The following is a 14668-nucleotide window of genomic DNA, read 5'->3' on the forward strand; positions in this document are numbered from 1 at the left end:
GCCGAGAGTAAATGGTCAATGAGGCCGAATCATGTGATTGTGAGTGTTCCCATTAGTCGAAATTTTTTTGCTAAGATATGGCGATGTCTACCACTAATGCCAATCAACATGATCTCTCAGACATTTCGGTTCGATGGGAACCCAGCTCAATTTCTTTACTGTGCGAGATAATTTGTTACCAATATAGCAACAATTGGCTTGACATAGCGATGGATGTACTTTATCTATTATTTCTAATACGTAGAAGGGTGAGTGATTCTGTGGTTTAGAGCAAGTCGATAACATTTAGAAAGCTGCCAGTTAAAACAATGGTCGAAGGGTAGACCAAGACCATCTCTCCAAGGTTGATTGAGTACCACGTTGTGGGAAGGCAAGTTATGTTCTTAAGGATATTAACTTGCACATCTCAAAGTAATGTGAAGTTTCCGTAACTGGCTCAGGGCTCATTCAAGTGTGAAAGTGCATTGACCATTTATAAAATTCTACAAAGCACATTTAACATTCTTGGGAGTTAATGTTCGTGCATTCGGGCAACTAATGCACGAACGTTAACATGGTTACATTTTAACAAATTTAAGACGGGTGGATGAAGGGCAACTTGACAGTTATTAGGATTTGTTCTTAATGCCCGCCAAGTATCATGTTTCAGTCAGGTCAGCTGCACTGCCATTGGTAACCAATATATAAAAACGTCACCCTTGCGCATACATACAGACATGTCAACACATGCTGTAGATTCATTGTCTTAGAAGAGCAAATTGTTAAGCATGTCGTGTGCATCACTATCAGTTGGTATAAACAATGGCATCGTTTACGAAGGACAGCATTTATTTAGAATTATCCAGAGGTATTCGGGTTAGATCGTATATATATTAGCGTCGTTAAACCCGCCACCACCTGACACAGCCAATAAGTAAGGTTTGTCAAGTAATCGAAACATGCCAATTCGTTACTAGTTCAGCACACCGGTGTGTTGGAGAGTAAACCCACAATATTTACAATTTGAGTACAATGTTTTGCCAGTAACTACAAATAGCATCATCATGATGCATCATGATGATGCTAGTTCAGCACACCGGTGTGCTGAACTAGCATCATGAACGAGTAAAGAATTGGAATGTTTTGCTTACGTGACAAACCTTACTAATTGGCTGTGACGGATGGTGACAGTTTTAACGACGCATTTATATTTACACAATATAACCCAAAAACCTCTATTATGGATATTGGTCACGAAAGCCTACGTGTTAAACCGATATGGAATTAATGGTAACATGGTTATATCTTTAAGCGACTCAATTTGTGTGCCCATTTGTATGGAAAGCTTCACCGAGACTCAAACACTTTTTTTGGTGGGTCTGCATTGAACATTTATGAAAATGTGAACTCATTTCAAGGCGTATTTTGAGACTGGGAGTAAAGGATACTGCAAACATGTCTGAGAGGATAAGTCAATGGTCTGCAATAGTGGGCGCATGAACCCACTCCAGTAACACCACCTCCTGGTCACCCCTTAAGTCTGTATGATCCGCCAACTCTTGCCGGCAAAGCAGCACTTATAACACCATGCCCAGCAATAATAATTTTCTTAACCAGTCCAGAGAGCGGAATGATCCTCACCATGTCGTCAATCTCCTCCTCTTTGCTGTAGCGAGCATAGTCTTTCCTGAGTGTGCGCATGAGAATCATGGACACCAGCCCCACCAGGAAAATCACCATCATGAACGAGTTGAAGATGGAAAACCAGTGAATCTGTGAAAGGACAAGGGGCACAAGCGAAGGGGGGGGGGGGTGAGCAACGGGTTAAGATGACGTATTAAACTGGAAAGATATTGTAGCTCGTCAAAGGTGGTTTCTGTGAAACAAGCCTTGACCGCACGGGATAGTGTCTTTGCAATTAAGATCGCCAGCTGACAATAGCAAGGGAAAATTAATTGACAATTTAAAAGGCTGAAATTACAGATGTAGAGTAATATGCAGCAGCATTCGAAATACCACAAGAATCAATAACAATACAATGCTACACCCATTACATAACGTATAGAATTCAATTATACGTGAAGCGTTCATAAAGGTATTACAAAATGGAAAAAGAATTAACAGTTTGGAACCAAAGTGCACAAATCCCTTTACAATCATCACACACTTAATAGCGCTCGCTGCGGGACACACGTTTTTCAAGCAAACAGTTCACGATGTGCACACTGAAGATGGCGTTACGTGAAGTGTGCGACGCAGCATTTGCATGCACACGGTCTCTCACACCGCGCGCGAGCATGGGAGGCGATTTCTGACACGGCCACGAGCCAAAGATTAGTGCTACAACCTACGTACGGGCTTCCTTGTGAAGAAACTGGCACCGTTAAAATCCTCAAAGGATACGACGCGGAATGGCTCGCCTCCACTGCTAAATACATCAGTAATGATAAGTCAGGGGGTGCAGCGGTGGGCACAGTGGTTAGTGTTCTGCAATATGAATGTGATCCTCCTGAGTTTGATTCCTGGCCAGAGTTAACATCACCGGGGCATCGATGTTTTCTAAACTTCTTCTGGGTATCCTCCTTTCACAAATCATAAAGTGACGAATTACGTATTTTTTTGTTACGTCATAATTTAGCATCAGTCCGAAACAAATATTTTTTATAGATCGTCCGGAATTTTGTATCGAGAACTGATATCTTTGGAATGTTTTAGATTGATCCAAAATCAGGAACACACCTACTACCTACTATGTATTCTACCCTCCTACCCACTCGCCTACCAATCCACTTTATACTCGGAGTGGAATGGTTCACCCTCCAGTGACTTGTTTTGATTCAGGGTCGTTATTCAATCAGGAATGGATACCATTTTTTTACTGAATTGGAGTGTCTTTTGCAAATGCAGAAGTGATATGAACCCCAACATATACAATACTAACCAACAACAACAAATCTTACACAAGTGGTTCAATGCACGAAGGGCACTGCTGGTTACATTTTTCCAGCCAAGCCCCAGACACCTATTGGACATTTAATGACTGATGGTTGCATTGGGCAGTGCAGTAATCAGGACGAGCGCACGTGGCGGTATGCTGTGCACGTCGCGAGTCTCTGCATCGATTTGCTTTCTAATTGTCCCAAGGCGATTCATATAAATCAGGCATGCCTATTTTAAGTTTCGTCTCTTTATTGTGTAATCGGTGAGTGATGTATGTTAGCTCCGAGGGTTATTACTTTTGTCGCAAGTATCGACAGCCGAAGTGACCCACTGCCTACAATTTCACACCGTTAGGTTTGGCCGAGCGTTAAAAACCACCATCCATTGCCTCACTTGACTCATTATAGCCGAGGTGATTCGAGAAGATTCAAGAAATCCATATGACATTATTAGAAGATAATATCTTGACGGCAATAAAACTCAAGCTCTGGTACGACGACGGGAGTCTGTAAAAGGCTCTCACTCCGTTACGTTACAGAGCTCGAGCGGTAATGAACTACGACGTTTAAATCTTGCCTGCTCTATTAAATTGGAAGATTGTCACAGTTGGAGAGAGCACACATTTGTTTTACACCACATTAGTTGAGGTGCTGCTCAATCTACCACTGCACTGTGCATGCTGTGTTAACCCCACCAAACAACAAAATAAAAAAGTCAAACTCAAGTGCAAGTTCTCAGGGGGATAAATACAAATCTGCTACTTTGCATGTTACTAAATTGGGTCTTTGTGCCGTTTGAAAAAAGTCGTTTGAAGGCTTTTATAAACCGCAAGTGTAACAGTTGCACTGTCAACATTTTCAATGAAGGCCATGCAGGCTGGGTTCTAGGAAGAGTAAGGCCATCTGTATAATTATTTATCCCTACCATCTGCAGCTGCAGTCAAATTCAGATTTAAATAAAAATAATCGGTTAGGCATGGAAATATAAAACTCACCATAGGGCGATGGGCATTTTCTGCTTCAATGTTCCATTAAAGGCAGTGTTAACAACAATGGTGCTGACATTATCTGAATGTGCGCTACCACCGTAGGTTCTACACCTCGATGTAGCATTCAATGTTCTGAACATTTTCATATAGAGCAGCACATATGTAAAGGAAATACATAGTTGTGATGTCTTCATGAATGAAATCCGAATTAAAATGAAGCAATTTTTATTTGGCATATGGAAGATTGTACAACGTGCTTAATGGTCATAGGGGCACTGAAATAATGGAATAAAAGCTCAAACGTTTAAAGTAGAGGGATAATTTAACGCTCAGGCTTAAACTGAACATGGTTAAGGAAATAATAGAATAACTTTATTATGCTAGTAACATAATAGTATGGGTAAGGTAGCAAATACAACCCAATGTGATATTTACTGTTAAGACAAGTGGGCTTGATCAGGACACGCATCGTTCGAATGCAAGATAATCGATGGACAAGAAGCGACAGAATGGCAGCCCAATGATATAATGCACCCAAGATGGCCACTATGAGGATGGAGTGATGACCGCTTTAAATAGGCATCAGCACAGGGGAGTTCAAGGCCACCAGGCATGTTTCTGGCCACACACCACTCTCGTGGCCATGCCGGCCTTCTTCAGTACCCACTAACAGTACTCGCCCCAACAGTCTGTATGGCGAGGGGAAGGATCTGTCTTTGTGTGTACATGTTTGCGTGCATACATGTGAAATAACGCTACGAGTTCAGTTCATGTGCAGGAGTGATGTAGATTGAGCCATTGTCGGACCGTAAGTGATGGCGATTGGATTAGAGGTCATCTTCCAGCATTGATTGCGGTGGTGATGAAAGGACCACATTGATTTTATTAGATTTGTCTAATTTACAATCGAACTTGAAGTTATACAACGTTAAATTGTGACTGCACTTTAAAATGCTGTACAAATACGTGAAACATGCATATCTTATTAGCAATGCTGTGGAGTCAGGATAGGATAAAAAGTGTTCATAAATGCACCTCAATAGATTCAGTAAACATGCGACTCTGCAGATCTACCTTCACCATGTCCCTTCAATGGATCCTCCTTCCGTGACCACAAGAGCGGACTATTTCATGTTTTGTATGGAATGATTTGTCACATCTCCATCATCCTATACGTAGGCGCAAGGTTAACATGTCCATTAGCCTACTGAAGCTAATTAGAACATTTAATCTGGCAGGTTGGCACTGTGATAAGAGTACTTGAATCTCAATCATAAGGTTGCAAGCTTCAAATCCAACTCAAGGATAAACAACAAAACAACCCTGAAGGGTAAAACCAATTACAGAAGCGCAATGCCCTGATAAAGTAACATAAAAAAAACAATCCTCGTTTTGCATTAATATTATTTACATATCTTAAGAGTTTTAAAAGCCGTATATAATTGTAATAATTGGGCTCCAATAGTTAATGTATACAGGACAGCCCATAGTGAAGTCAGTTTGTAGCATAAATATGCATTGACCTTATGCTTAATGGATGTGGTACTCTGCTAGATTTGGGTTTGTTTTTACTGAGTGCACCTCCGATGATATTAAAATGAGAAACGGGAAATGATCAGAGAAAACAAATCTTTCAGCACTACATAGCTGTGTGTTCCTTAACAACATTGGGAGAACGTACGGATAAAGTTAATGTATTAAACCATTCGTAATTAAGGGTTTCTAAACCCCTGCAGTGCCTACATTAAGCAATCATCTTTTTTAAGTGTTCACTATTTCTAACATTTAAACCATGGGCCCAGGATGGTGCTCATGTATGTTGGAAGCACTGAACAATTGGTGCGAAATGATACGTTCCTGTGTTGATGACAAGTATTCCCACATTGAGCAACCACTGTTGACTTCACACAAAGCGGTACCTATTTTATCCACGCAATGACGAGCTGAGTGTTCTAAACCAATGAGACACCCAACTGGATATTTCAATCTGCATTGCATGAAGAAGCATTTTGCCACGCAAATATGTATTGTTATAAAAAAAACAATTACAAACACCGATACTGCATTCATCGCTGAAAGTATAACGAGCTACAAATAATGATAGTGCAATATACAAACACTGCTGATCCCTAAAAGGCATCTCACAGCCAAGTCTCAAAAGGGAGATTAAGGACAGTGATTAGAGATCACTCCCAAAAAATAACAGTGGTGCCTGGATAGGGCCGACACCTATTTCAGAACATTGAGCTGGAACAAATGGTAGCCAACTAAGGTGAAAGAGCTTAATATTTATGGTTGAAATCAGGTCATCAGAATTAAAATTATTACAAATTTTGTTCAACATCTCAACTACATTTGCTTTTGTACTGGATGTGTTATTTTTATTTATTTCCAGCTGAGGAACTGTTAAATATGTATTTATAGATCGAATCAGTTAACACTGAATACAGCCTTGGGGGAAATTTGCATCGTTACAATGCAGGTGCTGAAGCCGACGTGATAATACAAAAAAAAATCACCCCCACGGACAGCTTACGGAGTGCCATTTTGTGGTCAAGTCGAGAATGGATTTTGATGAGATACTGTAAGCAATTGTCTGGCATCTCTTTCGAGTTGAATCCCAATGAGACGTGATGCACCACACTGTCTACAGGGGATTACCGTGATGAATGACAACTTCACTCGGCCTTGACGCTGATAGCAACTGGGATTTAATTGGCGTAAATGTTATTTATTATACACGTAATAGCAAGGACTATTAGCATGAAATTATGTTGTCATTAAAATTGGAAAGGGCAATCTTATGAAATGTTATTTATTTCAAGTATAAAGGTTACCCTGTTCAAATGCGCATTAGGGTCACACTCATCTTCACCGGCAGACGTGATGGAGATAGCGGTGGAAATTACACATGTCTATGGCAGGGGACAGTCTCTCTTACGGAACTATTGATTTCTAGCCAAATGTAACGATTTTTATGGCTCAAATATAAATTATCAAGTCAACTCACTTGACCAGGATGTGAACTCACAACCTTATGATTATGGACGACGTGTTCGAACCACAGCACTACTCATTTGATTAATTCATCCACAATTCAAAAGGATTATTTAAAACCTTCTCGGAAGGCAACGCCAGCATACATTAAATGACAGGTCTGACTTCCAGCTCGCTCACTTGCTCGCTCCCTCTCATCCTAGAAAATGTCCGTTATAAAGTACTGCAAGGCATTTTTAAATCTGTATGATTAATCGTGTGTCAATGCAAATGTGTTGAATATGCAAGAGTGCAGAACAGAGTTGTATTAAGGGGTCAGCAGGTATTATCACAAGTATGTACAAGCCTAAGGGCTCCACACTGTGATAAGGGCTCTACGGAAGCAAAGGCAATAAAAATGTTTTATTTTTATTATTTTATTATTTCCATTCTACGTGACTTTACCGAAAGAACCAAGAAGATGAATCCCTGCAGTCACGAAAGCTTTAAATCAAAAGGCACACCAGTTTTCCCCTCTGGCAGCTAAAAGTTGCAGTCAAAACTGTGATTTTACTGCCGGATCTGTTAATTAAGGGAAAATATTCAATATACATAAATATACAGGGGTGCGGTGGTTCAGTTGTTAGCACACTACACGATGAACCCAGAAATGGCAGTTCAATGAATGGCCAGAACTCTGAAGATGTGTGAATTTTGACTTGTCATACCCCAACTGTGTTCAGCATTTACCACATCAAATCACAAACACTGAATTATAACAAAAACATACATTTCACAAGCGATAATTTTAGGAAACAGCCCTTCTTAAGAGTCGAAATGGTGCAGAGATTAACTTATTTTTGGAGATGATACTTAAAGCACAGTGGGATTTCCAACAAATAAATCTAACTAGTCTGAATAGTGGCCATTCACAAAAGTGTTAGCCTACTATATATGTTATTATGTTCATATGGCACTGTTAACTTGGCAGGATTAACGTGGTACGTTTTGATGAATGCTTGTGCACCATTGCCAAGACTACCCCTGAGATATCTTCACATGAAACCAAATTATAATGCTTTGCATAGAGCTCATCTTAGTTGACACAAAGCCAAGTAACAAGGCAAAGTCTACAAGAAGCATTATAGTAGCTATGATGGTTAAGATTAATGTGGATTGTCCAAGCTGTGTAAATTATGCAGTGAAAGCCTTGTGTGAGAATCGACCAAGGATATATTTTTTAAAAACTCTTCACTCAATGTGCGCTTCGCAACCTGAAATAAAACACTCTAATAAGCTATAAAGCAAAGGCACAAACCATGAAAAGAGGATCTTGGTCTCTATGGGCCAAGGTCGGGTCATTAAACAAAAGTACTCTGGCATATTTCCATTATGTTGCGTGCAAAATATATTGTCATCAATGTATACTACTTAAAACTACCAAAAAAACATGCGAGCCTCCAGTAGGTCAATGACATTCACAAACATGGAGAGGATTTAACCGCTGTGTCCTGTCGGTCTCTTAACCACCGCACCATGGAAGCAAAGGCACGGTGTGCTTGCATCACGTAATGCTTGGCTTTCGTCTCAGCATATGCGCACATGTTTTCCAGCCGATAGGAATTCTTGTTGTCCGATGGGAATGCCACCCCCTTCCTAGCAAACTTCAGATTTAACACGTAGGCTTTCGTGACCAATATTATTCATAATCAACGTTTTTGGGTTTAGATCGCGTTATTTATAAATGTGTCGTAACCCTCCACCACCCGACACGGCCAATCAGTAAAAAAGTGTCACGTTGACAAAAGACAAATAGTTCACTGCTTTAGCCCACCAGTTCTGGCGAATTGCCCGATGATGCTGGATGCAATTACCAGCGAAACGTCGTACTCAAATTGTAAATGTTGTGGTTTCATGCTTCAACACACCGGTGGGCTAAAGCAGTGAACTATTTGTCTTTTGTCAACGTGACACTTTTTTACTGATTGGCCGTGTCGGGTGGTGGAGGGTTATGACACATTTATAAATAACGCGATCTAAACCCAAAAACGTTGATTATGAATATTGGTCGCGAAAGCCTACGTATTAAACTGGGTAAATGTTTTGCAAGTGCTACATAATGAAGATGACCAATGTTAATAAAAAAAATACTCACTGTAGTAGTTGCATACCAGTCCTACATTGCACTCATGATTCCTAATAACAATTTAACCATAATGCAGTTGCAATGTTTCTTTCATAGCCAGGGCACATTTTCAACATTGTGAGTTTTGTGAACAAGAATAATAATAATAATGATGCTGTGCGCACACACACACATCCTCTAGGCCTGCACAGCCTTGTGGGTTTTGAACATGGTGCCGTGTGACTTCAGTAGCCGACACCTCCTGTGCCTGTGTTCTTAGAAAGCCGTACCCGATGTTGGAAGAAGGAAGGGTCCAGGTACTTATCAAATCGACTCTCAAATTTCACTTCAGATTTCTTCCATTTCACCTGGAAAATAAACACATGGTAAATGCACTTTTAGCAAGGGTATAACACACCAATGTGATTCAAATAGCATATAAAATGTTAAATGAAAAAAATAACAGAACTCTAGTTATCTGTGGTCTGGTTATCTGGGGATTCAGATATCCGGGGTTGGTGGAACATGGATCGCTCTTACAGTTATCTTGGCAACTGCTCATTTGCAGTTACCCCATCGAACAGGAGTTATAGACGTGAGAACTCCAGCTACCCAGGGGGAAGGGCGATGATAAGTCAGATATTGCCAAACTTGCCATACCTGAAAATCTGGTTTAGCATTGTGTGGAACCTCAGGATTAAAACGAAGGAATTCAACAATGACTCTGTTACCTGACACCACTTACCGAACATTACGTGCATCACCGTTTTCCCAAAACACAGGAATAAAAACAGTGAACGCAGACTGAGCTTACGGAGTAAGATAGCGGGATCTTGGTGTTGGGCACCAGCTTGACCTTGGACTCGCTCGTCAAGTTCACATCCACTATCTTGTTGTCTTTGTAGCCAATTTCCAGCTTCTTGTACGTCCACAAGTACTGGCTCTCCGCGTTCTCGTCCGCCTCGCCGACGATGCCTGCACGCACAGGAGACGACGGGGGGGGGGGGGGCCGGCACAGTTACGCCCTGTGCAACCTGGCTGCCTACAAAGCCATCGCAAATCGCCCATTCACCAGAGGTCGCAATCGGGTACCCGATACCCGTACCCTACCCGATACCCGGCTACCCGTACCCGGCCGGGTACGGGTAGCCGTTTGCGACCCTGGTGCGGCCGGGTATGGGTACGGGTAGGCCGTGAGTCACTGGTGAGTAACCGTTTGTCACTCATTTCGGGTAGGGTACGGGTAGGATACGGCTACCTGTACCCGGCCGGGTACGGGTATCGGGTACCCATTTGCGACCCTGGTGCGGCCAGGTACGGGTAAGGAAGCAAAACCCGTTTGTGACCTCTGCCATTCACGTTCCTGGCCAAGGGTTAAATAGGTGGAACGAACGGAGGAGACTCTCACCATTTGGTGGTTTTAAATGTAAAATGTCAGCAACACGGGCTTTTGGTCAGTTTTTTTTACTAAAATGTCTTTGATTTCTAATATGTCTACAGGGAACACAATGAAGCGGTGAGATAAATGCAAGAAAAGGCCAGCAGGCTTAGTCAAGAAGTCATCGTGTACATATCCATGTATAGTAATGAACGTTGTCATGTATGTTGAACTTCTTTCGCACCATACATAGCCAACCGTGCTAATCAGAAGTGTCAGTATTCATCCTACATTGGTTCACAACTCCCATGAGCATCGTGCTAAAATCAATGACAATATCTGCCAAACAGTGATTGCATTTCTTCATTTATAGGCAATTAAAAAGTAAAAAAATACACAAATGAATGTGCACATTTAAACCATCGAGTTAAATTAAAGTTGTACAATTAAATCAAATAATTGAACACAAAATTCCACTGGTTGAATGCCTTACACAAACGCCATACATCCACTTACCCCAGATAGGAAGATCATCGATGTACATTTGGTACCAGTAGTGATTCTTCACAGCGTAAACAAAGGATTTATGTTTCTCCTTGTCCAGTTCAATGCTGCAGTAGGTCGTTTGAAAAACATCCTCTGGAAGCAAAGGAAAGATAATGAAACATTTTATATATATAAACCTTAAAGTAGAACATTTAATAATTCCTCACCAGCTATAAGATTAAGTGATGACAGGCAATCAATACAAAGGATGTCAGTACTGCATTATTATGCATACCACAATATCCATTGTTACACTGATGCAGTCCATCCCTAAAGAAGTACATGTACAGTAAACCCTTGCTAAGCGCGAGTTCTGTATACGGAAGTATTCCATATTCACAAGTTACAAAATGTTAATGTATACCAATTCCCTATTCGCCAGACTCCAGTATGCGCGAGAGTGCGTAGTGCCAGACCACCGCCACCGGCGAGGTGCGCGCGGAATTTTACATTTGAAACTATCTGCGGAGATTAGGCCACGCTCCCCCCCTCAGCTGCCCGCGTAGTCCTTGGTCTCGCCGCAATCCCGCTCTGAAACCGCCTCTCTTGTGCCTTTTTACTTTATACAGCAAAACCTCGATATTTTGGTATTTTATCATTCGTAATTGGGGATTAATCGACACGGCTGCGCTTTCGGCATGTATACAGTATTAGTAATTCCCCATGAGTCGAATTGCCGTACCGACTGGTCCAATTTCGGCATACACGTGGAGCGACGGCGCATGCCACGATTAAAACGACGACTCTCCAGTGTTGCCGCTTGTGCGAAGTGGAGAAACCAAGTACTACGAAGGCACTTGCAAATGGCAACATCATCCCTCGCACTTTCCTGTTTTTCGCCAGCCAGCCCAGGCCTCCCGGCATACTGGAACTGGCTTCTCATTATTGCTGGGGACGTCGAATTGAATCCAGGCCCGTTTTTCCCTTGTGGCGGCTGCGGCAAGAACGTCGATGCAAATTCCATCCAATGAAACGGTTGTAAAGCTTGGTACCACAAACGCTGCACTACTTTAGCCTGCATCCCCAGTTCAAATTCCGGCTGCTTCTGCAAATATTGGTCATCATCCACTCCAACAACTCCACCTTGCACAACCACACTAGCACCGCCCCATCATCCATCGCAACCACCGTAACAACCACAACAAAACGTCCACAACAAAAACGACCAAAAAATCCTTCAACTAAACATCAATGGCATCAACAACAAATCTCTTGAACGCCACACCTTCTTACAACAAAACTCCATTAATATAGCCGCAATCCAAGAAAACAAAATTTAAACCCACTTCTCGCCTGCCGAACTTTCAAAATTAAACTTTCCTCCGTCGAGACCAACCAACAGCTGGTGGCGGTTTAGCTTTCCTCATCCATAACAACATTCAATTTGAAGAAATTAAAATCCCAATGCCTCCTTCTGATATCACCACAGAAGTCTTAAGTGTCCGTATCCAATCCCATCTAGGCCCACTCACTATAATCAACGTCTACATCCCACCGACCAGTTCTTGCCCTCGCAACTATCAGTTAAATATAAATCGACTTTAACCAAACGACTCAATTGTTCTTGGAGATTTCAAAGCCAACAACAAACGTATGCACTCTTCCCTTTCAGATGCACGTGGCAACCTCATTGCCGATATCTTGAACGGCTCCCCCTATGGGGTACTCAATGAAAAGAATCAAACCAGAGTTGTCATCTGGCCCTTCATCCTCACCAGATACCTCAATAGCGTCAGGAAACCTCCTTTCATCAATCGACTGGCAAGTCTTTACGGCCCTTGGATCCGACAACCTACCTATTGTGTTGACCCTCAATGCCGCCAAGCTTTCACAAACTCCTAAAAACCGCCTGTATTATAACTTTTAAAAAGCCAACTGGCCACTTTATACCCGAGAAGCATTATTCGCCGACAACATCAACCATATCCACATATGGGCACAACTGTGAAAAGATTTTCAGAAACATCGCGACTACCACCAAGCACACCATCCCGGCGGGTTGCTACAAGCAACACCTTCCCTGCCTCCCTAAAGAAGCCTCAACGCTAATAAACCAACAAGACACTATTAGTTTTGTTGGTTTATTACACAAATGCCAGCCTTCAATATTGAAATCACAAAGCTAATCAATCAAGCTAAAACAGAACGCTGGCACGAGTTTGCTGAATCTTTTGACCACCGCCAAAACTCATCAAAACTTTGGAAGACCAAAGCCTTAGACGGACACTCCAAACCACCACCCAATTGTGCAATCACTTTCAACAACAAATCCGTCAAACAACAATAACATCGCCAACAACTTAAAACTTTTTTCATCAGTCATCCCACACTTTTCCAATAAATCCACCCGTCAAAAAATCCATCAAATCAATTTAGCCATGAAGAGGTGAAACTAGCCATCAAAAAAGCCTAAAATCATTCCGCAATGGGCCCCGATGGCATAGCTATGCCCCACCTCAAACACCTCGGGCCCCCTTGGCATGAAGTTTCTCGCCTCCACCATTAACGCCTCACTCCCAGTGCAACCTCATTCCGGCCGTCTGGAAATCATCGACAATCATCCCACTTTCAAAACTCGGCAAAGACATAAATCAAGCAACATCCTACAGGCCGACTTTGCCCATCAATTAAGATTTTAGAGGCCCTCATCCTTCCTATCATCACCACCAACTTACTTCCATCATCTCACCAACATGGCTTTCGCCCTGCACACTCAACAACAACAGCTCTTCTCAACCTAACCACCCAATTTGCAAACAGTTCCAATGAGAAAAAGCCCCCATCCTTCACTAACGTCGCTTCCCTTGACCTTAAAAATGCTTTCGACACCGTTAACCACCTCTCACACATCGACATCATCCAGGGTTCGACGCTACCATCAAGTCTTGTTTGCTGGTTTACAAATTACTGAAGAGGCTGCCAATCGCGCACTCTCTTTCGTGATATTCAATCCTCATGACACATTCATGCAGGAGTACCACAAGGTTCCATAATATCCCCAGTGCTGTTCAACGCCTACCTCCACGATCTACGAACTCCTCCAAAAGGAATACAAGTATGCCGACGACACCACAGTTTACACTTCTAATCAAAATATACCCAAAATGGAAAACTCCAACTCCTATCTAAGTCGGCTCAGCACTTTCCTAGCCAATAGATCGCTTCAATTCTCAACATCCAAATCAAGTCACCCTTTTCACACCTGATCCTCATCAAGCCAACTTACATCCCAATGTCGTAATAAACAACCAAGTCCTCCCACTAGCAAAAACCCCAAAAATTCTAGGTGTAACCTTTGACACCATGTTCAGCTTCGCTCAACATGGCAAAAACGTCCATGCAAAAGCTAACAAAGGAAAAAACATCTTACGAGCTTTAGCCGGCACATCTTGGGGTCAACAAAAGGAGACTTTACTCCTAACCTACAAACCCATTTGACGTCCGATTATCAATTATGCCAGCCCCATTTGGTGTCCAAACCTCTCCTCTACAGGTTACCAAAAGCTCCAAACTGCCCAAAACCAAGAACTTCGCCTAACCACAGGATGCCACCTCATGGCGCCCATTGACCATCTCCACCAAGAAACCAAAGTTCTTCCGATTCAAGAACACTACAAGCTTCTCACTGATCAATATCTGGCTTCATGCCACTCGACAACGCATCCTTGCCCAAAGCTACTCAAAGCCCCTGCACCTGCTAAGAAAATGAAATCCACCTTGCTTTCCTTCAGCTCTG

At 42.2% G+C, this 14668-nt stretch overlaps 1 protein-coding gene across 1 annotated transcript in view; it reads right to left on the reverse strand.

Moving 5' to 3' along the window:
* The window catches only part of TM9SF3 (transmembrane 9 superfamily member 3), a 65069-nt gene that overhangs the window by 36280 nt on the left and 14121 nt on the right, over positions 1 to 14668 (reverse strand). Inside the window, exons 3-6 of the mRNA XM_078597593.1 lie at positions 10903 to 11025; positions 9823 to 9983; positions 9299 to 9376; positions 1621 to 1752 (exon numbers count right to left, since the gene is read on the reverse strand). Coding sequence (XP_078453719.1) covers positions 1621 to 1752; positions 9299 to 9376; positions 9823 to 9983; positions 10903 to 11025 — 494 coding nt within the window. The remainder of the gene's footprint in view (positions 1 to 1620; positions 1753 to 9298; positions 9377 to 9822; positions 9984 to 10902; positions 11026 to 14668) is intronic.

This window comes from Lampetra planeri, chromosome 9 (genome assembly GCF_965212315.1).
Source record: "Lampetra planeri chromosome 9, kcLamPlan1.2.h2, whole genome shotgun sequence".
NCBI classification, from domain to species: Eukaryota; Metazoa; Chordata; class Hyperoartia; order Petromyzontiformes; family Petromyzontidae; genus Lampetra; species Lampetra planeri.